The following is a 24,750-nucleotide window of genomic DNA, read 5'->3' as shown; positions in this document are numbered from 1 at the left end:
ATTTTTTCCCAGATAGCTCACCAGTTGTCCTAGAACCATTTACTGAATTATCCTCTATGCTTCCCTCCCCGACCCTCCATTTGAAATGCCACGTTTATTACACACTAAACTATAGTATGTATTTGGATCTATTTCTGTATATCCTGTTCCATTGATCTATCTAGACAGGCGTGCTTTTGAATTCCAACTCCTCACTAAACTGCTGTGTGAATCATATTTCATGGAGGAAATTATAGATGCAGTTAAATAAAGAAATAGCCAGATCTGTCTGCAGCCTGCACCTGTACCTTGTGCTTTGCTTTACCTCACCTCCTATTACAAAGAAAGAGCTGTCCCTGCTCCTGTGTGCCCTGGGTCTCTTCTTCCCTGGTCTACTCCTAGAGGCACCTTCTCTTCTTCATCATTAATTTCTGCCTCTTTTAGATGATTATCATGTAAACATCCCTTAAGAATAATTAAAAAGCGACCCAAACAAAAACCCGTGTCCATCTATGGCCCCATTTCTCCATTCGTCTTCAGAGTCAAGTCCATTTCTACACATTCTGTTTTCTCCTCAACCCACCCCATTCAGGCTATGGTTCCTGCCTCGTTGGTGAGGTGACTCTTCCCAAGGTCACTGGCAGCCTCCATCTGCCAATCCTAGTCATGGACTATGGGATGGACTCCTTTGCTTTCAGCTCTTGCACCTCTACCATTCATTCTACACACACTGGCCATGGTAATCTTTTTAAAAACATAAATGAAATTATGTCACAGTCCTGCTTACACACTCTCCAGAGGCTTCCCAGTACAATGATAATAAAACTCGAACACCTTTCCACAGCCTTCAAGGCTTTTTATGATTTGGCCTCTCCTGCTTCTCAGTCTCACCTCCTGTTAACACTCCCTGATCAGACTCGTAGCCTCCATCCACTCTGGCCTTCCTCTGGCCCCTAGAACGTGGCAAACCGTCTACCATCTTAGGCCTCTGCACTTGCTCTTCCCTGTGTCTAGAACGTTCTTCCCTCAGAGCTGGCTGGTTCCTTTATAAAATTCAGGTGTCAGCTCAAATGCTGCCTCTTCAAAGGAGTCGCCCTTGACCATCTGGTTGAAGTAGCCCCTCCCCCCTCTTTATCCCGGTGCCCCTTAGTTTCTTCATTGCGCTTAGCACTAATGGAATTTTCTTATTTACATGTATGTTGTCTTAAGTTCCAACATCTAGACTAGGAATTGGGACCTAAGTTATGGAAAGCCAAGTTTTTGCAATGGGGCAGAGGAGTGAGTGTCTCCTTGGCGGGAGCTTCTTTTCCTGGATAGCCTCTTGAAAGTATGGGATGTGCAGCTAATAGTTATTGAAGAAAGTCTGCACTTTGGAAAAATGTCTCTGGGAATCTCTGCCTTTTCTAAGTCACAGACTATATTGTAAATTGTTCTGGAAGGGAAAGTGTTTTAACCCAGTTGGTGTAACTGCTAAATGTTTTACTTTAAAAACGCATACATTGAACTCTTAGAGTATTAACACCCTGAGCTCCTGTTAACACCCTGAGCTCCTGTGGTAGTAACTGTTTTAAAAATATAACAGTAGGGCTTCCCTGGTGGCACAGTGGTTGAGAGTCCGCCTGCCGAGGCAGGGGACACGGGTTCGTGCCCCGGTCCGGGAGGATCCCACATGCCACGGAGCAGCTGGGCCCGTGAGCCGTGGCCGCTGAGCCTGCGTGTCCAGAGCCTGTTGCTTCGCAATGGGAGAGGCCACAACAGTGAGAGGCCCGCGTACTGCAGAAAAGAAAAGAAAAAAATATATATATATATATATGTATGTATGTATGTATGTATACATATAACAGTAGTTGGGTAGCTGTGAAGTGATTACAGCTGCCAACAAGTAAGGGTCATAATGGTGAGAAAGAAGTCATTTCCTGCCTTACTTAGGGACGCCAGCAACAGCATGCTCCATAAACGCGTAGATGAGGTATCTTTTCGACTTTTAGTTACTTATCTGAAGTACACTATTACTTTCCTCAGCAGTGGTAATCATCAGAATCCAATGATCATCTCCTTGGTATCCAGGAAAAAGAGGGGCTCAGTCCTTGTTTATTGAATTACACTGAACATCTAGCCTCCAAGTGTGGATTCTTTACCATATGCTGCACAGTTTAAGCTGCCTCTACCACAGTGTTTGACATAATGCAAGAATAACAGGATCAAAAGTCACATATATGGTGTGATCTCAGTTATGCTCCATGCAGACTGAAGCTGTCTCAAACAAAGTATAATGTATTCGTGTTGTTAAATGGATAGCAAGATTATGGGATTTTTTTTTTCTTACGACTTTTCTGTATTGGGCAAATAGGCTTATGGGCATGACTTCTGGGGCGGCCTGAGCTCTTGGGTGCCCTGCATAGCCAGTGTGTGGTGCACAAGCCCACGGCAGACTGTCCTTGCCTAATAAGCTTGTGATGGACCCTCTAGTAGCAATAGCTGCTTTATACCAGTACACTCGAAAGCACTCCCAAGGTTAAGTCAGACTCGTTCATTCCACACACACGTACTGAGTGGCTGTTTTTTGCCAAGACATATTAGTCACATTAAGCATGAAGTAAACCAATAGATATGGCGCCTGTACTCAAGTTGCTTCTGGTATATTAGGAAGAAGACCCATATTAAACAACTAACACTCTCAGGCAATTCCGACTTGTGATAATGGTTATGAAAGAAAAGTATCATGTACTATGTGAGCACAGGGCAGGGGAGAGCCTAATTTAGGTTGAGTGTTTCAGGTAAGGCTGAAACCCCAACACTGAGAGGAGTTAGCCAAATTAAGAATATGCCAAATGGAGGAAACTGCATGGGAAAGGCCAAGAGGCAGAGAAGAGCGTATGAAAAGTCGAAGGAGACCAGTGTGGGCTGATGCGGCCAGGCTGGGAGAGATGGCCTGAGATACAGAAGTAGGCAGGGCGGGGGTGTTCTGTAAGTTGCAGCTTGAGAAAGGTATGCTGTGACTGCGACAGGTCAGAGATGCTGAGAAGGAAGGTGCAGCCCCCCCTGGGCCTCCACACAGACGCAGTGTTTGCTGTGACCTCCCGCCTCTTTTTCTAAGGCCTGGTACCATGGCCAAAGGTAACCGGGTGCCATTAGTGTGCATCACCACTACAACCTCTGGGGGAACCTGGTCTTTCCACGCTGAGCACATAAATGTAGTAAACGAAAGTGAGGGCACACTAGATTCAGGTGTTTAAGTTAGATTAGCCATCCACCCCAAAATATGGAACAGATGTTCCAGTACTACTATACTTGGGAGTTGGGGTATATGGTATTCGGTTCTATTTATATTTCTAAGACCAGCAAGTAGTTGGGATGGGTTTTTCCTTCCTTCCTTCCTTCCGTCCTTCCTTTCCTTCTTCCCTCCGTCTTCTCTTCTCTTCTCTTCCTCTCCCCCCCACTTTCTTTCTTTCTTTCATCAGTTGTTTCTTACTGAAATTAGAAGAAACATCTCTTTAATTATTGCCAATAGAGGTTAATATGAAAACAAAGTGATCGTTCACCCTGCTTTGTAATCTGTGTGACCATATTTTAATACAACTAATACTCCATTATTGTCAGCATGTGGTTGCACTGGGAAATTTTCACTTTCGGTCAGCAAGCTCATTACTGAAAACTACTATAAGGGAAATGCCCTTGAGTCATATACTTGTCTTATTGCCACGGTGTTCTCTGATAAGTGGTTCTTCCCCCAAATAAGCATACTTCATTTGCCATCTGTTTAAAATCACCGCAGAATGAAAACTAATACCTTGACGCCTAAGGACATCATCTCTCTTTCCTACACTGGAATTCTGCAGAAGAATGTATTGAGCATTACTCGTTCTTTCATTCTTTTCAGATTCTTCTTAATCCTTTGGTGAAAACTCGGTGACACAACATGGCTGCAAATAAGCCGAAGGGTCAGAATTCTTTGGCCTTACACAAAGTCATCATGGTAGGCAGTGGTGGTGTGGGCAAGTCTGCTCTGACCCTGCAGTTCATGTACGATGAGGTAAGTGCCGATTTTATCATGGATATCAAAGTTGGGGCTTTCAGAGAATATTTCTCTAGCTTCGTTTTGGTGCTGTTTTGGATGGATTCCTTGAATTCTTGAAAGCTACTGATCATTTTTTTCCTGTTCAGAGTCAACATTTGTTACAGCTTGATTTAACAAGTCAAGAACCCAAGGTCCTTAAAATTCTTATGCTTTTAAAAAACAAAACAGGGACTTCCCTGGTGGCGCAGTGGTTAAGAATCTGCCTGCCAGTGCAGGGGACGCAGGTTCGAGCCCTGGTCCAGGAAGATCCCACATGCCACGGAGCAACTGGGCCCGCGCACCACAACTACTGAGCCTGCGCTCTAGAGCCCGCGAGCCACAACTGCTGAGCCCATGTGCCACAAGTACTGAAGCCCGCACACCCAGAGCCCGTGCTCTGTAACAAGAGAAGCCACCGCAGTGAGAAGCCCGTGCATCACAATGAAGAGGAGCCCTCGCTCGCCGCAACTAGAGAAAGTCCACGTGCAGCAGCAAAGACCCAATGCAGCCAAAAATTAATTTTTTTAAAAAACCCTGGAAACAGTACCTATTTTTGAGCAATCTAACTGGCTTTTTTATTTTTAGTGTTTTTAATGGTGAGTCCCACCTTGAATTAATAGAACTGGTGGATATAGTACCTAATTGAAACTTGACGTTAATATATATAAGTTGTCCTTTAATAACTTCAGTGAAAAAGTCAGTTATTGTGTACTGGCATGGCACCACACTCAACACTAAGCAGGAAAAGGCTTTGTCCCTAAAATAAAATTACTAGACAGGTTACAGATTTCTGTGCATGTATTTATATCAGACTTTATTGTCCCAGAGGTAAGGTCTCAGCCTATATACAGTAATACATTCTTTCCCTAGAGGACTGTTGATAAGGCTAAATGATTTAAGAGTTGGTAATCAAATTTAGGCATTGATCCTCAATTCTTCTTCCTCCCAAATAGAAGCAAAGATTTATGGTTACTCTTTCTTAATCCTCAAAAAAATCCTGTGTGGTAGGCAGTGGTTTCCCCATCTTACAGATGAGGAAACAGAACCTCAGAGAGGTTTCCCAACCTGCCCAAGAAGAGTGATCTCTGATGAGTAACTAAGTATTAAACCTAGTCTTCTAAGAAAAAGATCCTGTGGACTTTTACCACCTAAGGTCTCTTTTCATTGCCTGCTCATCAGCATTTCTTTCACACACACACAACTCTTAAATCCATCAGTTGTATTGCTTATGATAAACAATTTAGAGAGGGGGAAATTGAAATGGTACTTTCACTGAAATTGCTAATTTATCTGTTCAGTTCTGTTTTTCATGCTGTTCACCTTAATAGCTGCTTTTCTTTAAACTAAGCCTCAAATCAGTTCCCTTCTTGACAATAGGAGGTCAAAAGTAAGAATGTTCATGTATGACATTTGAGGAATGGTTACACTTTCATTTAATATTTATAAATATTTAATATTCATAATATTATCAGATATGCTATCTGAATATTTCTATTATTCATAAATATTTATAAATATTTAATATTTGTAAAATATTAGCATGTAATTGTCATAGAATGTTCTATAGCTTTTACAGTTACAAATACACTGTGCTTGATTTTTTAATAATTATTTGTTGAGTGTCTTCCATGTACCAGGCATATTCCAGGCTTTGGAGATACAGTGATGAGTAGACTAATCAAGGTCCCTGCCCCCAGGGGTTAAATTCTAATAGGGGGATTTAGACATTGAGCATATAAATAAGAAAATATCAGATAATGAAAATATTTACAGGAACTAATAAAAAACCCACTGAAGTATGTGTGTATACATACCCATATGCCAACAATGATACACTGATCAAAAATATTGAGGTGAGATTTAGGGGGTAAAAGATAGAAGTACAACTGTAAAGTTGTTTAACTGTACTATTTTAAGAAATTGGAAGTTTGGGGAGAAATTTCAAAGTTCAAGATTTGGCATTTTACAGGGTAGTATAAGCCACTTTCTTGACATGGTTCATTTTGGAGAAAGAAAAGATTTAACTGTGCTTTCAATGCTTACCTAAATATTAACTTACTTTCAAGTTATTTCCACAATTCTGACATGAAAATTTATATTTAGAGTCAGAAAGGGTTCTTAAACATTTGATAAAATATCTGTGTAGTAGTTTCTGCAGGTGTAGTGTTCTAAGTAAGAAAAAAGGCACGGTTTTCAAGCCGTCAGCGGCCTAGAGCTGTTCAGTCCCCACCACCAAATTGCCTGAAATGGAAATTTCAATGAATGTAGTGTTTACCATTGGGGAAAACTGAATGACGGCTACATGTGACCTCTCAGTGCTATTTTGGCAACTTCATGTGGATCTATATTTCAAAATAAGAGGCTCTGAAAAGTAAGGATAATCCTTAAGGGGATGCGCTTTCACCTCTTGCAGTTTGTGGAGGACTACGAGCCTACCAAGGCCGACAGCTACCGGAAGAAGGTGGTGCTGGATGGAGAGGAAGTGCAGATCGACATCTTGGACACAGCCGGGCAGGAGGACTACGCCGCCATCAGGGACAACTACTTCCGGAGCGGCGAGGGCTTCCTCTGTGTCTTCTCCATTACGGAAATGGAGTCCTTCGCGGCCACAGCCGACTTCAGGTATGTCAGGGAGTCGTGCCGTTACACCGCAGAACAGCTTGCTCCCCAGAAACAAGCAGACCACTAGAGGCTCTTACCTGATCGCCTTTCCCTCTGCGTCTAGTCGTGTTTATTCCCTCTGTGACATCAGTGTGACTCTGTCCGCTGCATGCTTGTACTCACATCCTCGGCGCAACCTGCGTAATCCCACAGCCAGCTCTGCCAGTGCCAGCTGCACTGGAGCCTGAGTTTGTTCAAGGTTCACGCAGCTGAGTTGAATAAGTCATGAAACCAAGTGGAAGTTAGCGACAAAGTAGGAGATGTGGCCAGTGATGGTTACAGAGGATCCAGGAGAGGAGAGGAGCTGGGAGGCCTTCAAGAGATAGATAACCCTGAAGGACAAGAAGGATTTCCACAGATGAGGAAAGAGGTCATTCCTGGTGGTTGAGCAAGAAACTGAAGCAAGGGTTACACAAAGCATTCCTTCTTATGTATACGTGAAACTCTCAAGAACTTAAAAGATTCTAAAAGCACCTCCTTTGCAAAAAAGCATGTCATTGAGAAACTTTAAAAATATAAATTTATTTGTAACATTAAGTTTGTTGGCTTCTATAAGGAAGGAGTTTTGTATGTGATAAAGTGCAAAGGGAGTTTTGTAATCCTGGGAGACATGTTGAAAGTTATGTAAGTGTCAGTGATTATTCATTCATTCAAAAAAATATTTTGAGTGCTTATTATGTAGCAGGTTCTGTACTAAGTAATGGAATACATTTTGTCACCATAGCCACCAAAGCCAAAGTGGTATCTCAAGGGAGTGAGGTATTTTTATGCCAAGAGAAAGAATCTTGGGCTGTTGCTGTTACAGAAAATAAGTGAATCATTCATTACTCGTCTGTTGTACCTCCAGTGTGTTGCCCCTCCCATAAATAAAAACTGTTCCTACTAACTGACCAGCAATAGGAAAGGCATTTTTGAGATCGTCCGAATGGTTATAGTAGGCACTCCACACGGTCTGACCTGCAAAGTATAGCACAATGTCAGCTCCTCTCTTTTTAATTTCTTTTTATTGAAGTATAGTTGATGTACAACTTTGTGTTAATTTCTGCTGTAGATTCAATTATACATATATATACATTATTTTTTCATATTCTTTTCCATTATGGTTTATCACAGGATATTGAGTATAGATCTCTGTGCTATTCAGTGGGACCTTGTTGTTTATCTGTTCTATATATAAAAGCTTACATCTGCCAATCCCAACCCCCTCCTCCTTGGCAACCACAAGTCTGTTCTCTATGTCTGTGGGTCTGTTTCATAGATAAGTTCATTTGTGTCGTATTTTAGATTCCACATATAAGTGATATCATATGGTATTTATCTGTTTCTGACTTCACTTAGTATGATAATCTCTGGTTGCATCCATGTTGCTACAAATGGCATTATTTCATTCTTTTTTATGGCTGAGTAGTATTCCATTGTGTGTATATATATCTATACATGTCTCTCTATATACCACATCTTCATCCATTCATCTGTCGATGGACACTTAGGTTGCTTCTGTGTCTTGGCTATTGTGAATAGTGCTGCTGTGAACGTAGGGGTGCATGTATCTTTTTGAATTAGAATTTTGTCCAGATATATGCCCAGGAGTGGGATTGCTGGGTCGTATGGTAGTTCTCTTTTTAGTTTTCTAAGGAGCCTCCACACTGTTCTCCACAGTGGCTGTACCAACTTACACTCCCACCAACAGTGTAGGAGGGGTCCTTTTTCTCCACGCCTTCTCCAGCATTTGTTATAGACTTTTTAATGATGGCCATTCTGAGCAGTGAGAGGTGGTACCTCATTGCAGTTTTGATTTGCATTTCTCCGATTGTCAGCTCCTCCCTTTAGCCTTCCTGGGCCTCCCGTCACCCAGGCAGGATCCGTCGTTTCCTCATGTGTGTGTGCGGTATGCTTACCACAGCTGCAGCAGCACACTCGCCGCACTCTTACATGAGATTGATTTATATGTGTTTTTCCTGATATGGTAAAAACTCTTCTTATCCATTTCAGTGTCTCTAGTACCCCTGTTTGGCACAGTTGCTGGCCTATAACTTGTAGTGCTTATTAAGTGTTTGATAGAAACATTAGAAAGCTCTGTTACGTTTTTTCATTCTCACTTTCCTTCTGATAAGAATGAAGTTGGACCAGTTTGTAAAGGTGCTTTCCTATTATAAAATTCTGTAGTAGCCTCTCAAACTCTATTTAAAGGGAGCATCACTTTAAGCAAAAATGCCAATAACGATTACAATCATCACATCAGAAACCACTGATCACAGATCACCATAACAAATATAATAATAGTAGAAAAGTTTGAAATGTTGCAAGAATTACCAGAATGTGACACAGAGACACAAAGTGAGCAAATGCTGTTGGAAAAATAGCGCTGATAGACTTGCTTGATGCAGGGTGACTACAAACCTTCAGTCTGTTAAGAAAAAAAAAAAAGTATCTACAAAGCACAGTAAAGCAGATTGCAGTAAACAAGGTATACTTTTATCAACCGTGATAAACGTACCACATTAATGTTAACAGTAGGGGAAACTGGATGTGGGGTATATGGGAACTCTGTCCTATCTTCACAACTTCTCTGTAAATCTGAAATCATTCTAATATAAAAAGATTATTTTCAAAAAAGCATTTCGGAGGAAGTTGCATTTGATATTCACTTCGTACGTCTACTGCCATATTTATACTCTTCTTCTGTGTATTTTTCCGAATGAAGTGAATGTGGAGCTCAAATCATTGATAGTAGAAAAAGGAAGAAGTGCTGCTTGTTTCCTACTGGGTAATAAGTGAGCTGTTTGTTATTGTCTAGAAACATAAATAACTGCTAATTGCATGTTTTGTTATTTTAACATGTAGAGATAACATTAATATTTCTTGCTCATTTTCTCTTATCCAGGGAGCAGATTTTAAGAGTAAAAGAAGATGAGAATGTTCCATTTCTGCTCGTTGGAAACAAATCAGATTTGGAAGATAAAAGGCAGGTTTCTGTAGAAGAGGCAAAAACCAGAGCCGATCAGTGGAATGTTAACTATGTGGAAACATCTGCTAAAACACGAGCTAATGTTGACAAGGTAAAAAGGTGGCTCTACTGCTACGTCATGTTAAAAATAGGTTGATGTGCTTTAACTCGGCTCTGTTTAGTCTAGAGATTCTGTGAGACTTTCAAATAGAGGTTTAATACGTGTTGATTTTCTATGGCCCTGAATGCTCAAGTACAGCGTGTTAGGAATTTACTTCACTTTGTCCTTATAGGTTCCCGAGAGGCGTTAAAACATGAGACACTGCAGCTAGATGTACCTTTTTTTTTTTTAAAGCACTGAAAGATTCCTGACCTGAATCCCTGCCTTTTTTTTTTTTTTCCTTATCCTGATTGGCTGGAGAATCTAGAAGGAACAATGTAAGTCCTCTGAGCTGACACCTGCCCAGCCTCACTTAAGTTCTCCCAGACCCCGGGGGAGAGGATTTTGAAATCTCTGTCATCACAGCTGCCTTCCCTACCCTCAGCCTCTGTTCTCCCCCAAGTGGAAGGGGAGCTCCTGTGTCCTCTCCCCTCATCTTCACACTGTGTTCAGATTGGCCCTTCCTGGAGACCAGGTGCAGAACACCCTTACCTCGTTTCTGGAAGCCTTCCCAGGTGCTTTTCATCCTGCCGTGGGACGCCATCATCAGTATTTAGGAAGCCTGCCGGTTGCGCTGGGGCAACACAGGTTCTGAGAGCCCTCCAGGCGGGGCCTTTTCAGCCCCCGCGTATCTAGGCTCTACTGAGTGCCTCTCAAAAACTAACGTGCAGGAGGATTGCCTATAGAGCCTGATAAACACAGATTCCTGGGTCTTCGCCAGAGGTTTTGATTCGCTTGGTCTGGGGTGAGACCTGAGAATTTGCCTATCTAGCTATAGCTCCTGGATGTGCAAACGGGCGGTGCGGCACACTTGGAGTAACTGCCCTAGGTGGCCGCAGGTGCTTGTGAGCTCGTCTGCTGTGGCTGTAGATTCGCAGCCCTGGTCCAGAAATCATGATGTTAACAATTTAGAGATTCTTTCTGCCTGTTTACTGTAGGTTTTAAGACAGTGTTATTACTGTCTTAAACTGATTAATTTTTTTTTTTTTAGTCACACGGTCAGATTCCTTTAAGTCCAAGACATCTGTACAAATTGCTGTAAGATTTCTACTGAGTAGACCAGTTTCCTCTAAAGTTATGGCAAATTTAAAGTACTCATGAAATACAGTTTGAGGTTCAGCACGTTTGGGGTTTTGAAAGGCACCAATGAGGATTGTCATAGCATATGTATACTTTGTTTCCTCCTGTTTGATGTCTTGAGCAGGTGGTAGAACAAACCATCGTGATCTAAGGGAAGTGGGGAGCAATAACTGTTCAAGCTCTGCGGCTTGAAGCAGTCCTGTAGTGTCACCTGCTGGCATCAGAGGCCCTGGGAAAATACGGTAGTGTGCATTATCAGAGATCTCACCAGACAGTAAGAAAAAGACCAACAACCCAATGGGAAAATGGTCGAAAAACAGATAGCCCTGTCACAGAAAAGAAATGCAAATCGTGTTTAAACTTGCAAAGAGGCTTATGAGTCTTACGTATAAAAAGGGAAGTGAAATTTTAAAATATAATGACATATTTTTTTTACCTGTCAATTGGTAAAGGGCAAGAAGGTTGATAATAATACTGTTGACAGGAGTGTGGGAAAAAAAGGAACTCTCATATGTTCTTGGAAGGGCAGTCTGGCAATTATCTATCAAAAATTATGACCCCAACAATTCAAGTTCTAAAACTTTATTATACAGATAAAATTATACATCCATGCATAAGTGTATGTTCAGCAGTAGTCCTTGAAGCATTATTTGTAGAAGCAAAAGACAGGAAATATCCAAGTGTCCATATAATGGAATACTGTACAGCTGTTGAAAAGAAATGAAGGTAGAGCTTAATGTGCTGATATGGAATGATCTTCAACATCAGTAAATGAAAAAGCAAAGTACAGAACAGCGTCTAGTTTGCTGCCATCTGTGTTTGAAACATACTCATACACACACAAGTGCACATGTATGTATAGATCGGGAATATGTAAGATTCTAGTACCTGTGGTTGCCACCAGAGAGCTAAGTCACAGACGTGCATGTTTCACTGCTGTGTCCTGAAGAGTGGCTACCAGATAACGTACCTCAGTGGCTAAGGAAAAGTAACTTGCAGCAACTCTTCAGTTTCTTAAAGTTGGTTACATTGGGATTATATTTGTTTTTTGGGTTTGTTTGCTGAGGCAATGATGTAATACAGTTATAAGAGCTAATAATACTCTTTAGTGCTTGAAGAGCCAGGCGCTGTGGCCAGCACTCACTGTTTCATCTTTAACCCCTATGAAGCATAGATACTCCTCTCATGACGCCTTTCTAGGTGAGGAAATTGAGGTGCGGAGAGATTACATACCTGGCTCAAGGTCACCATGTCGTAGTGGCATCTGCTGGCTCTGGGTGTGGCCAGCTCTGGAGCCAATGTTCTTCCCTGTCTATTTTACTTAAAACAATGGTTGGAATACCTGTGGCATCTCCCATGTTGTGTGTCATCCACTCCCAGGAGTCTGATCAGATTTTGTAGGATTAAGTGTTAACAGTGTCTCCTTCTATTAAATTGAGAGGTGTCTTGTCACAGAAAACAAATACTAGCTCCCGCCAGACTTTAAACGCCCATGCCTTATCCTTACCAGGATTCCAAATAGACCACTGGGTAGAAGTTTCAGAGAAGCAGATTTTTAAAACTACCCTGTGAAAAAGCTTCATGACCATCAGAATTGTTGAGCTGAGGCCTGGCCTGTCTCAGAGGAATCACTCAGAGGCTAGAGGACCATCTGGGAAACCTGCTTGGGTCCTCCCTGGGTGCCAGGTCATCTGCTGACCTTGTAGTACCCTTCTAGCTAAATGCTCTGGCTCTTTAAATCGCAACTCCAAGGTTGCTCTTAATTTTAAGGAACATCTTGGGGGAAATGGAAAGAAATTAGGCAAGTAGATGTCAAAATGAAAGTATGATTTATTATGTCAAGAGAGCCAATTTTATGTTGGGGAAAGAATTTTGTTAGAAATGTAGTGTCTTGTTTTTGAAAATGTTTTTAATTTTTTTCTTTATACAAGTAATACATGAACATATGCTCATTGTATAAAGAAAAATTCATGATACAGAGGAAAAAGTATAAGGAGGAAAAGTGATGAGTCTGTCACTCCACCCAGATTCCACTCACCTCCTTTACCTGTAGGTAACCACTGCTAACACGTGTGTATCTTTCCAGACTTTACCTGCCTTTAAAGACAGGCATACAGAATCTAAGAGAGAAAAAAAAAAAGAACCTTAGGGAAAGGTTGTATTTGCTTGTTTTCCACCTGTATAAATAGGATTTGTGTGTGTGTATCTGTGTATGTATAGTGTATTTCTGTGGTTTGCTTTTTAAATTTCACAGTAAATAGATCCTGTAGTTCTTTCCATGTCGTTGCATATAGACGTACCACATTCTTTTTAAAATCTACAAAATGTTCCATAGTTAGGAAAATGGCTGAATTATGAAAAAAGTCTACCAGTGACATTTAGGTTGTCTGCAGTGCTATTACAAACATAACACAGTGAACTGTGTGAACGTGCACCCACACAAGACCAAAAGCAAGGGTGCATTTAATTTTAATGACAAGTCACCCTCCAGAGAGGCTGCCCTACACTCCCACCAACAGTGTGAGGAAACCCTTTCCCCACTACTTGCCAGTGTCAATTAAAGGAGCCTTTAAAGTCGCCAACAAGATGGGGAAATCATTTCTTTTGTGTTTCCTGATTACTACTGAGGCTGGGCAGCTTGTCGTTGATTCATTGGCCGTTTGTAGATCTTCTGTGAACGCTGAAATTACATTGATCTAATGGGGGGTTTATCTTTTTGATTCATAAGCCTGCTTTATATTAAGGACATTAACCCTTTGTCCACTATATCCGTTTGGGACAGTGTCTCCTAATGCATACCATATCTGTTTTTATCTTTTTTTTTTTTTTGAATGTATAGTTGATTTACAATATCATGTTAGTTTCAGGTGTACAGCGGCAACGATTCAGTTATACATATGTATATTCTTTTCCAGATTCTTCTCCCTTATAGGTTGTTACAAAATATTGAGTATAGTTCCCTGTGCTATCCAGTAGGTCCTTGTTAGTTGTCTTTTTTTTTTCCTACAAAAGAAATAGAAATTTTTATTCAAGCCAAATTTGAGGATTATAACTGCATAGAGCATCTCAGAAGGCTCTAAGCACTGTTCCCGGTTATCTATTTTATATATAGTAGTGTGTATATGTTAATCCCAATCTCCTAATTTAGCTCTCACCCCTTCCCCTTTGGTAACCATAAGTTTGTTTTCTGTGTCTGTGAGTCTCTTTCTTTTTTGGAAATAAGTTCATTTGTATCTTTTTTTTTTTTAGATTCCACATATAAGCGATATTATATGATATTTATGTTTCTCTGGCTTATACTCTGGCTTATACTTCATTTAGTATGATAATCTCTAGGTCCATCCATGTTGCTGAACATGGCATTCTTTCATTCTTCTTTATGGCTGAGTAACATTCCTCTGTGTGTGTGTACACATATATATCACATCTTCTTTATCCACTCCTCTGTCAATGAACATTTAGGTTGCTTCCATGACTTGGCTATTGTAAATAGTGCTGTGATGAACATTGGGGTGCACGTATCTTTTTGAATTATGGTTTTTTCCAGGTATATACCCAGGAGTAGGATTACAGGATCATATGGTAACTCTGTTTTTAGTTTAAGGAACCTCCATACTGTTCTCCATAGTAGCTGCACCAATTTACATTCCCACCAACAGTGTAGGAGGGTTCCCTTTTCTCCACACCCTCTCCAGCATTTATTGTTTGTAGACTTTTTGATGATGGCCATTCTGACTGGTGTGAGGTGATACCTCATTGTAGTTTTGATTTGCATTTCTCTAATAATTAGCGGTGTCGAGCATCTTTTCATGTGCCCATGGGCCGTCTGTATGTCTTCTTTGAAGAAATGTGTATTTAGATCTTCTGCCCATTTTTTCATTGGGTTTGTTTTGATACTGAGTCACATGAGCTGTTTGTAAATTTTAGAGATTAATCCCCTGTTGGTCACATGGTTTGCAGTTATTTTTCTCCCGTTCTGTGGGTTGTCTTTTCATTTTGCTTATGGTTTCCTTTGCTGTGCAAAAGTTTTTGAGTTTAATTAGGTCTCATTTGTTTATTTTTGTTTTTATTTCCATTACTCTAGGAGACAGATCCAAAAAGATATTGCTGCAATTTATGTCAAAGAGTGTTCTGTCTAGGTTTTCCTCTAGGAGTTGTATAGTATCCAGTCTTACATTTAGATCTTTAATCAGTTTTGAGTTTATTTTTGTGTATGGTGATAAAGAATGTTCTAATTGTATTCTTTTACATGTAGCTGTCCCAGTTTTCCCAGCACCACTTATTGAAGAGACTGTCTTTTCTCCATTGTATAGTCTTGCCTCCTTTGTTGTAGATAAACCCACGCACCTATGGTCAATTTATCTCTGGGCTTTCTATCCTGTTTCATTGATCTATATTTCTGTTTTGATTACTGAAGTTTTGTAGTATAGTCTGAAGTCAGGAAGTCTGATTCCTCCAGTTCCATTTTTCTTCCTCAAGGTTGCTTTGACTATCAGGGTCTTTTGTGTTTCCATACAAATTAAAAAATTTTTTGTTCTAGTTCCGTGAAAAATGCCATTGGTAATTTGATAGAGATTGCACTGAATCTGTAGATTGCCCTGGGTAGTGTAGTCATTTTGACAATATTGATTCTTCTGAGCCAAAAACACGTTATGTCTTTACATCTGTTTGTGTTGTCTTCAGTTTCTTCTATCAGCATCTTAGTTTTTGGAGTACAGGTCTTTTGCCTCCTTAGGTAGTTGTATTCCTAAGTATTTTATTCTTTTTGATGCGATGGTAAATGGGATTGTTTCTTTAATTTCTCTGTCTGATCTTTTGTTGTTAGTGTATAGAAATGCAACAGATTTCTGTGTATTAATTTTGTATCCTGCAACTTTACCGAATTCATTGATGAGCTCTTGTAGTTTTCTGGTAACATCTTCAGGATTTTCTATGTATAGTATCATGTCATCTGCAAACAATGACAGTTGTTTTAATTCTTCTTTTCCTCTTTGGATCCCTTTTCTCTTTCTTGTCTGATTGCCATGGCTAGGTCTTCCAAAACTATGTTGAATAAAAGTGGTGAGAGGGGACATCCTTGTCTTTTTCCTGATCTTAGAGAAAATACTTTCAGCTTTTCACCATTGAGTATGATGTTAGCTGTGGGTTTGTCATATACAGCCTTTATTATGTTGAGGTATGTTCCCTCTGTGCCCAGTTCCTGGAGAGTTTTTATCGTAAGTTTGGGTGCTGAATTTTATCAAAAGTTTTTTCTGCATCTATTGAGATGGTCATATGGTTTTTATTCTTCAATTTGTTGATGTGGTGTAGCACACTGATTGATTTGCTCCATACCATGTCTTATTTATTTATTTAGGCTGCGTTGGGTCTTTGTTGCTGCACCTGGGCTTTCTCTAGTTGCGGCAAGTGGGGGCCACTGTTCGTTGTGGTACGCAGGCTTCTCACTGCAGTGGCTTCTCGTTGCAGAGTGTGGGCTCAGTAGTTGTGGTGCACAGGCTCTAGAGCGCAGGCTTAGTAGTTGTGGCGCACAGGCTTAGCTGCCCCACGGCATGTGGGATCTTCCTGGACCAGGGCTCAAACCCGTGTCCCCTGCATTGTCAGGCAGATTCTTAACCACTGTGCCACCAGGCAAGTCCCCATAACATGTCTTTTAACTTTGCTGATTTTTACCTTTTGCCATGGAAAAAACATTAAAGATTATGTTGTCAAATTTGTTGTTTTTCCTTTGAGACTTCTGGATTCTGTGGCTTCATTAGAAAAGCTCTCCCATCCTAAACTTAAAAAGCACTTACCTAGGGCTTCCCTGGTGGCACAGTAGTTAAGAATCCACCTGCCAATGCAGGGGACACAGGTTCAAGCCCTGGCCCGGGAAGATCCCACATGCCACGGAGCAGCTAAGCCTGTGCACCACAACTACTGACCCTGTGCTCTAGAGACTTTGAGCCACAACTACTGAGCCCGCATGCCACAACTATTGAAGCTCGCACACCTAGAGCCCGTGCTCCGCAATGAGAAGCCTGTGCTCCGCAACAAAGAGTAGCCCCCGCTCGCTGCAACTAGAGAAAGCCTGCGCAAGCAACGAAGACCCAACGCAGCCAAAAATTAAAAAGAAAAACACTTAACGTATAATTTTTGCTTCCTTTTTGTGTTGGCCTTTATAGATGTTTAATCCTTTTGAAAATTTAGTATTGTCTGTGTTGTGAACTAGGGGCTGTTAAGTATTTGAAATGAAGAAACTGGTGAAGGCAAAGGTTTACATTTAAAGCTAACGGTCTATGATGCTTTAAGAGAGATGTTTGTCATTTCTAATAATTTTTATGTTTTTTCAACTGTAAGTATTCTGAGCTAAGCATTTTGAGTCTGTGTCTAGTTTCGTTTCACTTTCATTTACGTGAGAACAGGGATTTCCTGTGATCTCTACTCTGGAATTAGAAGAGTCAAATTCTGTACATACCAGGGGGGAAATGGGGGGAAGGGAAAGAAGGGGACAGGAGGAAAGAGGGTGGGAGGAAATGAGGGCGAGCAGATATTTTTTTAAAAGTTGGGAAGAAGCTCTGTACTTTCGGGATTATCATTTGTCTAAGTTTATCAAAACCAATTCTTCATTCTTACTCCAAATTACCTATTTCCTTCCACTTGGCAGTTGAAACAAGGCCTCCTTTACCTTAATTCATTAAGTTAGCTGATGTAAAGTTTAAGAGTTTTCTATTGGGTTTGCTAGTTAAGATGACCTTGGTGGTTTCCAGTAGGGATTCGTTTGCAGTTTATTGCAGATACTCATCTAAAATTAGAAATCACATCTTCTAATATCCATTCTGCAGTGATGTATTCACATCAGAAAGCAGTACTGGGAGTTTTCTGCTAATCACACGTAGTTAGTTTGGAGGCTTCCTGCCCTGGCTGGTCAGCTGTGGACTTGAAGCAGAGGTGTTGCAAAATCCCCAGTCTCCAGGCCGTCAAGCTGCAGCAAGTGGGGCAAGAATTCATGGGGTTTGAACTGTCACCTCCGTGTTTCAGTACATTGCATTCTTTCTGAGCTTTTATGCTCAGTCTTCCCCTTCTTTAATTATCCGTGTCCTTTTCTGTTGGTCCTGCGTCATTTAACTCAACCCATTCGTCTGATAGTCCTTGTTTTTTAATTTTTATTTTATATTGGAGTATAGTTGATTACCTGTGTTGTGTGTCAGGTGTACAGCAAAGTGATTTAGTTACACATATGCATGCATCTCTTCTTTTTCCAATTCCTTTCCCATTTAGCTTATTGTAGAGTATTGAGCAGAGTTCCCTGTGCTATACAGAGGTCCTTGTTGTTTACCTGTTTTAAATGTAGCAGTGTGTACATGTCAATCCCAAACTCCCTATCTATCCCTCCCCCCACCCTTCCCCACTGGTAACCATAAGTTCATCCTCTAAGTCTGTGAGTCTGTTTCTTTTGCAAATAAGTTCATTTGTATCATTTTTTTTAGATTCCACATTAAGCGAAATCATGTGATATTTGTCTTTGTCTGTCTTAGTATAATAATCTCCAGGTCCATGCATGTTGCTGCAAATGACACTATTTCATTCTTCTTAATGGCTGAGTAATATTCCATTGTATATATGTACCAAATCTTTATCCATTCATCTGTTGATGGACATTTAGGTTGCTTCCATGTCTTGGGTATTGTAAACAGTGCTGCAATGAACATTGGGGTGCGTGTATCCTTTCGAACCATGGTTTTCTCAGGGTATATGCCCAGGAGTGGGATTGCTGGATCATATGGTACCTCTATTTGTAGTTTCTTAAGAAACAACCATACTGTTCTCCATAGTGGCTGCACCAATTTACATTCCCACCAACAGTGTAGGAGAGTTCCCTATCTCCACACCCCTCTCTAGCATTTGTTGTTTGTAGATTTTTTGATGATGGCCATTCTGACTGATGTGAGGTGATACCTCATTGTAGTTTTGATTTCCATTTCTCTAATAATTAGCAATTTTAAGCATCTTTTCATGTGCTTTTTAGCCATCTATATGTCTTCTTTGGAGAAATGTCTATTTAGGTCTTCTGCCCGTTTTTTCGTTGGGCTGTTTGTTTTTTTTGATATTGAGTCACATGAGCTGTTTTTAAATTTTAGAGATTAATCCTGTTGGTCACATGGTTTGCAATTATTTTCTCCCATTCTGTGGGTTGTCTTTTCATTTTGTTTATGGTTTCTTTCACTGTGCAAAAGCTTTTAAGTTTAATCAGGCCCCATTTTATTTTTGTTTTTATTTCCATTACTCTAGGAGATGGATGGAAAAGATAAAGCTGTGATTTATGTCAGGGTGTTCTGCCTAGGTTTTCCTCTAGGAGTTGTATAGTATCCGGTCTTGCATTTAGGTCTTTAATCCATTTTGAGTTTATATTGATGCTTCCAATCCAAGAAAAATGATATCTTTCCATCTGTTTGTGTCCTCTTTGATTATGTTCATCAGCCTCTTACAGTTGTAGTCTTTTGCCTCCTTAGTTAGGTTTATTCCTAGGTATTTTGATGTGATGGTAAATGGGTTTCTTTAATTTCTCTTTCTGATCTTTCATTGTTAGTGTATACAAATGCAGCAGATTTCTGTATTAATTTTGTATCCTGCAACTTTACTGAACACTGATGAGCTCTAGTAATTTTTTGGTAGCACCTTTAGGATTTTCTATGTGTAGTATTATGTCATCTGCAAACAAACAGTGATACTTCTTTTCCAATTTGGATTCCCTTTCTTTTTCTTCTCTGACTGCTGTGACTAGGACTTCCAAAACTATGTTGAATAAAAATGGCAAGAGTGGGTATCCTTGTCTCATTCCTGGTCTTGGAGGAAATGCTTTCAGCTTTTCACCATTGAGTATGTTAGCTGTGGGTTTGTCATATACCACCTTTATTATGTTGAGGTATGTTCCCTCTAGGCCCATTTTCTGGAGAGTTTTTATCACAAATTGGTGTTGCAGACAAAGCTTTTGATCAGATTCATCTATTGAGATGATTATATGGTTTTTATTCTTTAGTTTGTTAATATGGTATATCACACTGATTGATTTGCAGATACTGTGAATCGTTGCATCCCTGGGATAAATCCCACTTGATTATAGTATATGATCCTTTTTAAGGTATTGTTGGATTTAGTTTGCAGAGTATTTTGTTGAGGATTTTTTCATCTGTGTTCATCAGCGATATTGGTCTGTAATTTTTTTGGTGATTTTGGTGATATCTTTGTCTGGTTTTGATATCAGGGTGATGGTGGCCTCATAGAATGAGTTTGGGAGTATTCCTTCCTCTGTAATTTTTTGGAACGCTTTCAGAAGGATAGGAGTTAACTCTTCTCTAAATGTTTGATAGAATTTGCCTGTGAAGCCATCTGGTCCTGTACTTTTTTGTTGGGAGTTTTTTCATCACAGTTTCAATTTCAGTACTTGTGTTCATATTTTCTGCTTCTTCCTGGTTCAGTCTTGGGAGATTGTACCTTTCTAGGCATTTGTCCATTTTTTCTAGGTTGTCCATTTTACCGGCATATGTTGCTTGTAGTAGTCTCTTACAATCCTTTGTATTTCTGTGGTATCAGTTGTAACTTCTCCTTTTTCATCTTTAATTTTATTGATTTGAACTCTTTTTCTTGATGAGTCTGGCTAAAGGTTTATCAATTTTGTTTATCTTTTCAAAGAACCAGCTTTTAGTTTCATTGATCTTTTCTGGGTTTTGTTTCTATTTCATTTATTTCTGCTCTGATCTTTATTTCTTTCCTTCTACTAACTGGGTTTTGTTTGTTTTTCTTTCTCTAGTTGCTTTAAGTGTAAGATTAGGTTGTTTTGAGATTTTTCTGTATTTTGTATACAAGATATATTTTGTATAGCGATAAACTTCCCTCTTAGAACTGCTTTTGCTGTGTCCATTTTGGATTGTCATGCTTTCGTTTATTTGTCTTTAGGTATTTTTTGCTTTCCTCTGATTTCTTCAGTGATCCATTGGTTGTTTTAGTAGCATATTGTTTAGCCTCCACGTGTTTCTGTTATTATAGTTTTTTTCTTGTACTTGATTTCTAAGCATTGTGGTCAGAAAAGATGCTTGATATGATTTCAGTTTTCTTGAATTTGTTTTTAGTCTTATCAAGTTTTATTCTAGAAGTAATCATTTTTTTAATCCAGAATGCAAAAGTGTGATGCATAGAAGTTATTCATCCACTCATCACTATTTGTGTACAGTGAGTCCACATCCTTCTAGGCCCTTCAGTGTGTACTCAGACATTTGTTATTGACATTGAACTTAAGGTTACAGTAGTAATTTTTAAATTATTAGGCTAATATCTCCCATTATTTGCCAGTTTCTAGACATCAAACATCCTCAAATATAGTGCAAGAAACAAAATTGTTTTCTAGTGCCTGGTATCAGAACGATAAAGGAAGCAGTCATTTTCCACAGCTGTTTTTTTAAAACAGGGCTGAAGAAAACCAGGTTATTAAATGTAAATTTTATTAAACACAAATTACTTTAAAATTTAATTGATAAAATACATTTACTAATTATAAATTTCTCAAATGTAACCTACTGAGTTTCATATCTTTGGAGCTAGCCTCACTTGTAGTGCTTTTTTCATTTTTATCTTGAAAATTCAGACAGAAAGATTAGGTTATATTATGTAAACACATTTTACCAAATTCATTTTTCCCATTTTCTCAGTATACTTGGAGAAGCAGGCTTTAGTTGGGTGCTTTCCTCTCTCTGTACTCCCCAAACAAGAGCTCCTAAATATTCCTATAATATTCCCCAGGTTTACTGTTGTGAATCAGAGAAATTCCAGGCACATATGATCTACTTGGTTTATTTATCCTATTTTCTTCTTTCTAGGTATTTTTTGATTTAATGAGGGAAATTCGAGCCAGAAAGATGGAAGACAGCAAAGAAAAGAATGGGAAAAAGAAGAGGAAAAGTTTAGCCAAGAGAATAAGAGAAAGATGCTGCATTTTATAATCAAAGCCCAAACTCCTTTCTTATCTTGACCATACTAAGAAATATAATTTATAAGCTTTGCCACTGAAGGCTCAATTGACTGAAATTACTTTAACATTTTGGAATTCGTTATGTGTCTCTAAAAGCATGAATTGGAACTGCACTGAGAGTCAAATTCACTTAAAAAAGAAATTAATGTGGCTTCACCAAGAAGCAAAGTTCAACTTATTTCGTAATTGCCTACATGTATCACAGTCCTGAATGTAGCGTGGGCACCTGTGTTTTGCTGGCAGTCTTTCTTGAACTATTCAAGAGGTGAGATGGGGGTGGGCAATGGGAGGAAAGGCTACTTCCTCTGGTTTATTATAAAGCTTAAATTTTATATCATTTTAAAATGTCTTGGTCTTCTACTGCCTTGACAGATGACAATTGTGAACATGATAGTTAAACTGTACCACTTTTTTTAACCATTGTTATGCAAAATATAGAAGAAAAAGTTACTGGCATGATTGTTGCATATAGTTCAATTGAGAGTAATTCATCTGTGAATCTGCATTAATTACCCGGTGATTAACTTAGAAAAGTGGTGTAAACTTGTACATGGAAATTTTTTAATATGCCTTAATTTAGAAACCTAAAGATAACCCACTTACATCATTCTGGGTGTGTCCTCACTGTGCCGTGGGCCCATTGCCCATGTGTCCTGGTGAGAGAATATATGTCAGGATGGAGGACAACGTTTGTGTAGAAGATTCTCGAGAAATTACTGGTAGGAGTCTGTCCAAATTTAAACTGTGTGCCATACTCTGGTTCCTGCAAGTAAGGTTCCAGAGCTTCTTGATTGCTTTTAACTAAGTGTAAGGTAGTTTAAAATGAAGGCCCAGCGTCTACTTGTAAGATAATTTTAGACTATGAGCATTCAGTACCAGTTATGTCTCAGTGAACCCTCTTTCTTTAAGATGCTGGTCCCTGGAAATCCCTTTCTGCAAGTGGTGAGCATGTGTTAAGATTCTGATCTCCTTGGAGTGTAGAGCACAGGAAAAGCGTGGACAGTGCTAATGCGGTTTGCACTAGAACACTTCAGAAGAGTCGTGCTCGCCATCTGGTAACTTCTAAATTTGTATTCCCGAGGTTACAGTTTGTACGGGAGTTACTGGGATTATTTGTAGGCTGTGTTCGTAATGAATAACACTGTCTCTACGTTTTCCTAAAGTTAACATCGAAAACCAAACCCAAGGATAGTGCAGAAAACATGTCTGGCACCAAACAGTAGGCTGTGTCCCCACTGTATGGCGTGCCCGCTGGAGGGCCATGATTTCAATGGGAGATTTACCACTGTCAGATTTTTCTTTTCTTTGTAATGGGACTAGGACAGTTTGATTCAACAAAGTTTTTGTTTCTTTTTGCTCAGTCCTAATTTCAGCACGTCAAAGATGTGTTCAGGCATTCCAGGTGACAGATGTGTACGTAAAGTTAACAAAAACAGGCTATTTAGGAACTGAACTCTTTAGATATTACGTCCGGCTTGTCATATTAAATATTTGTCCTTAAAGGGTTTGAGATGTACATCTTTCATATTTTTCATAGGCTGTGCCATGTGCAGAATTAAAGTTACCAATGTAAGCGCGGCCCCGTGGGCCCAGCGATCTCCGTGTGTACTTGTTGCAGTCTCATTTAACCAGGGGTCCTAACCACTAACATTGTGACTTTGCTTTGAGACCTTTCCTCTCCTGGGTACTGAGGTGCTATGAAGCCAAACGACAAAGATGCATCACATGTCTTAGGCTGATGCCACTACCCGATCGGTTTATTTGCAATTTGAGCCATTTAAAGACCAATAAACTTTCTTTTTTTAAATGTTTGTGGTGTTACTTGATGTTTACAATTCAGATTTATCAACCTGGGCATCCTTACCAGAGCCTTGGCTACAACTCAATCTTTTGAGCCATTAGTTTAGGGACTTCTGTGTGAGAAGAATTCTGTGCCAGATTTCCTCAGTCAGGATCATCATTGCTTAGGTTTAATCAAGGCTCAGAAATGGAGGAGCCCCATGTGCAGAATTGCACGGAAAACACTCTTCTGCTGTCTTGAAAGTCACAAATGTCTACACTGCTTTTAGAATACTACTCCACGCTGGAGTGGGTAGGTGGCAGCTTTATATTCATTTTCTAAATCAGAATGAGCGCCAGGGATGCTTGAATTTCCAAATTGTGGCAGGAGAAACCACCCCCTTACCATTTCATCACACTTCAGGCCATTCTCTCTCATTTGATGTCTGCTGGGCAATTGTGGCCTATTAATCACCCAGCCTATGGGTTAGAAAGGATCTGGCCCAATACTGAACACAACCCCTCAAAATCCAATTCATTTTAATTTCCTACTTAACTCATAAGCAGTGCCAGAACGAACACATTTAAGTTATAAATGGCATCATTTTAAATCTCACTGTGTGGACCCATTTTTAACACCAATAATGGGCATGATGTTAGATGTTAGGTTCCAAACAAAGCTTAGATTAAATTGTCTCAAAGTGAATCGGAATGTCATTTTCAAAATTCTGTGACAAGGATGTAAAAGAATTCGGCAGCCTCATCTAACTGCCCTAAGAGTAAAACTATTTACCAAAACTTCCTCTAAACTTTTCAAAGTAATCCAGTGTTAGAGTAGATTCACCTGGCTGCCCACACAGGAGGGGAAGATAGCTCATGAAGTCCTACGGGTTGGCATGGGCTAAGGAGTCTGAATTGCACCTGAAGCTAATGGAGAACCAAAGTCCCCTTTAGCAAATGACTTTGGAAGTGAAGAGTGGCAGGTCAATAGAGGTCTTCCTTCATGACCTTAGTTTTTGATAGGTTTTTATGGACCACCTACTGTGGGCACTGCCGGGAATACAACAGATGGAAGGACAGACATT

At 39.8% G+C, this 24,750-nt stretch overlaps 2 protein-coding genes and 1 long non-coding RNA gene across 5 annotated transcripts in view; 2 read left to right on the top strand and 1 right to left on the bottom strand.

The window, feature by feature from the left end:
- The window catches only part of LOC101326781 (translationally-controlled tumor protein), a 62,276-nt gene extending 58,375 nt beyond the window's left edge, over window positions 1-3,901 (top strand). The window contains exon 3 of the mRNA XM_073809537.1: window positions 3,860-3,901. The gene's annotated coding sequence lies outside the window, so the exon portion shown is untranslated. The remainder of the gene's footprint in view (window positions 1-3,859) is intronic.
- Window positions 1-23,697, top strand: part of RALA (RAS like proto-oncogene A) — a 76,558-nt gene extending 52,861 nt beyond the window's left edge. Inside the window, exons 1-5 of one of the 3 annotated variants that reach the window (XR_012333869.1) lie at window positions 3,872-4,012; window positions 6,450-6,658; window positions 9,582-9,756; window positions 9,938-10,082; window positions 21,735-23,697. Coding sequence is in view for 2 of the 3 variants with exons in the window: in XM_019940658.2 (XP_019796217.1) it covers window positions 3,899-4,012; window positions 6,450-6,658; window positions 9,582-9,756; window positions 21,735-21,857 (621 nt within the window). In the remaining variant the exon portion in view is untranslated. Of the gene's footprint in view, window positions 1-3,859; window positions 4,013-4,183; window positions 4,633-6,449; window positions 6,659-9,581; window positions 9,757-9,937; window positions 10,083-21,734 lie in introns of those variants that run through there. The other 2 variants (XM_019940658.2, XM_019940659.3) reach the window with 2 other exon arrangements.
- The window catches only part of LOC109550772 (uncharacterized), a 33,109-nt gene continuing 19,809 nt past the window's right edge, over window positions 11,451-24,750 (bottom strand). Inside the window, exons 2-3 of the long non-coding RNA XR_002177442.3 lie at window positions 12,923-13,004; window positions 11,451-11,591 (exon numbers count right to left, since the gene is read on the bottom strand). This is a non-coding gene — a long non-coding RNA (uncharacterized lncRNA). The remainder of the gene's footprint in view (window positions 11,592-12,922; window positions 13,005-24,750) is intronic.

This window comes from Tursiops truncatus, chromosome 9 (assembly GCF_011762595.2).
Source record: "Tursiops truncatus isolate mTurTru1 chromosome 9, mTurTru1.mat.Y, whole genome shotgun sequence".
NCBI lineage: Eukaryota > Metazoa > Chordata > Mammalia > Artiodactyla > Delphinidae > Tursiops > Tursiops truncatus.
This window is presented reverse-complemented; position numbering and strand designations above follow the sequence as displayed.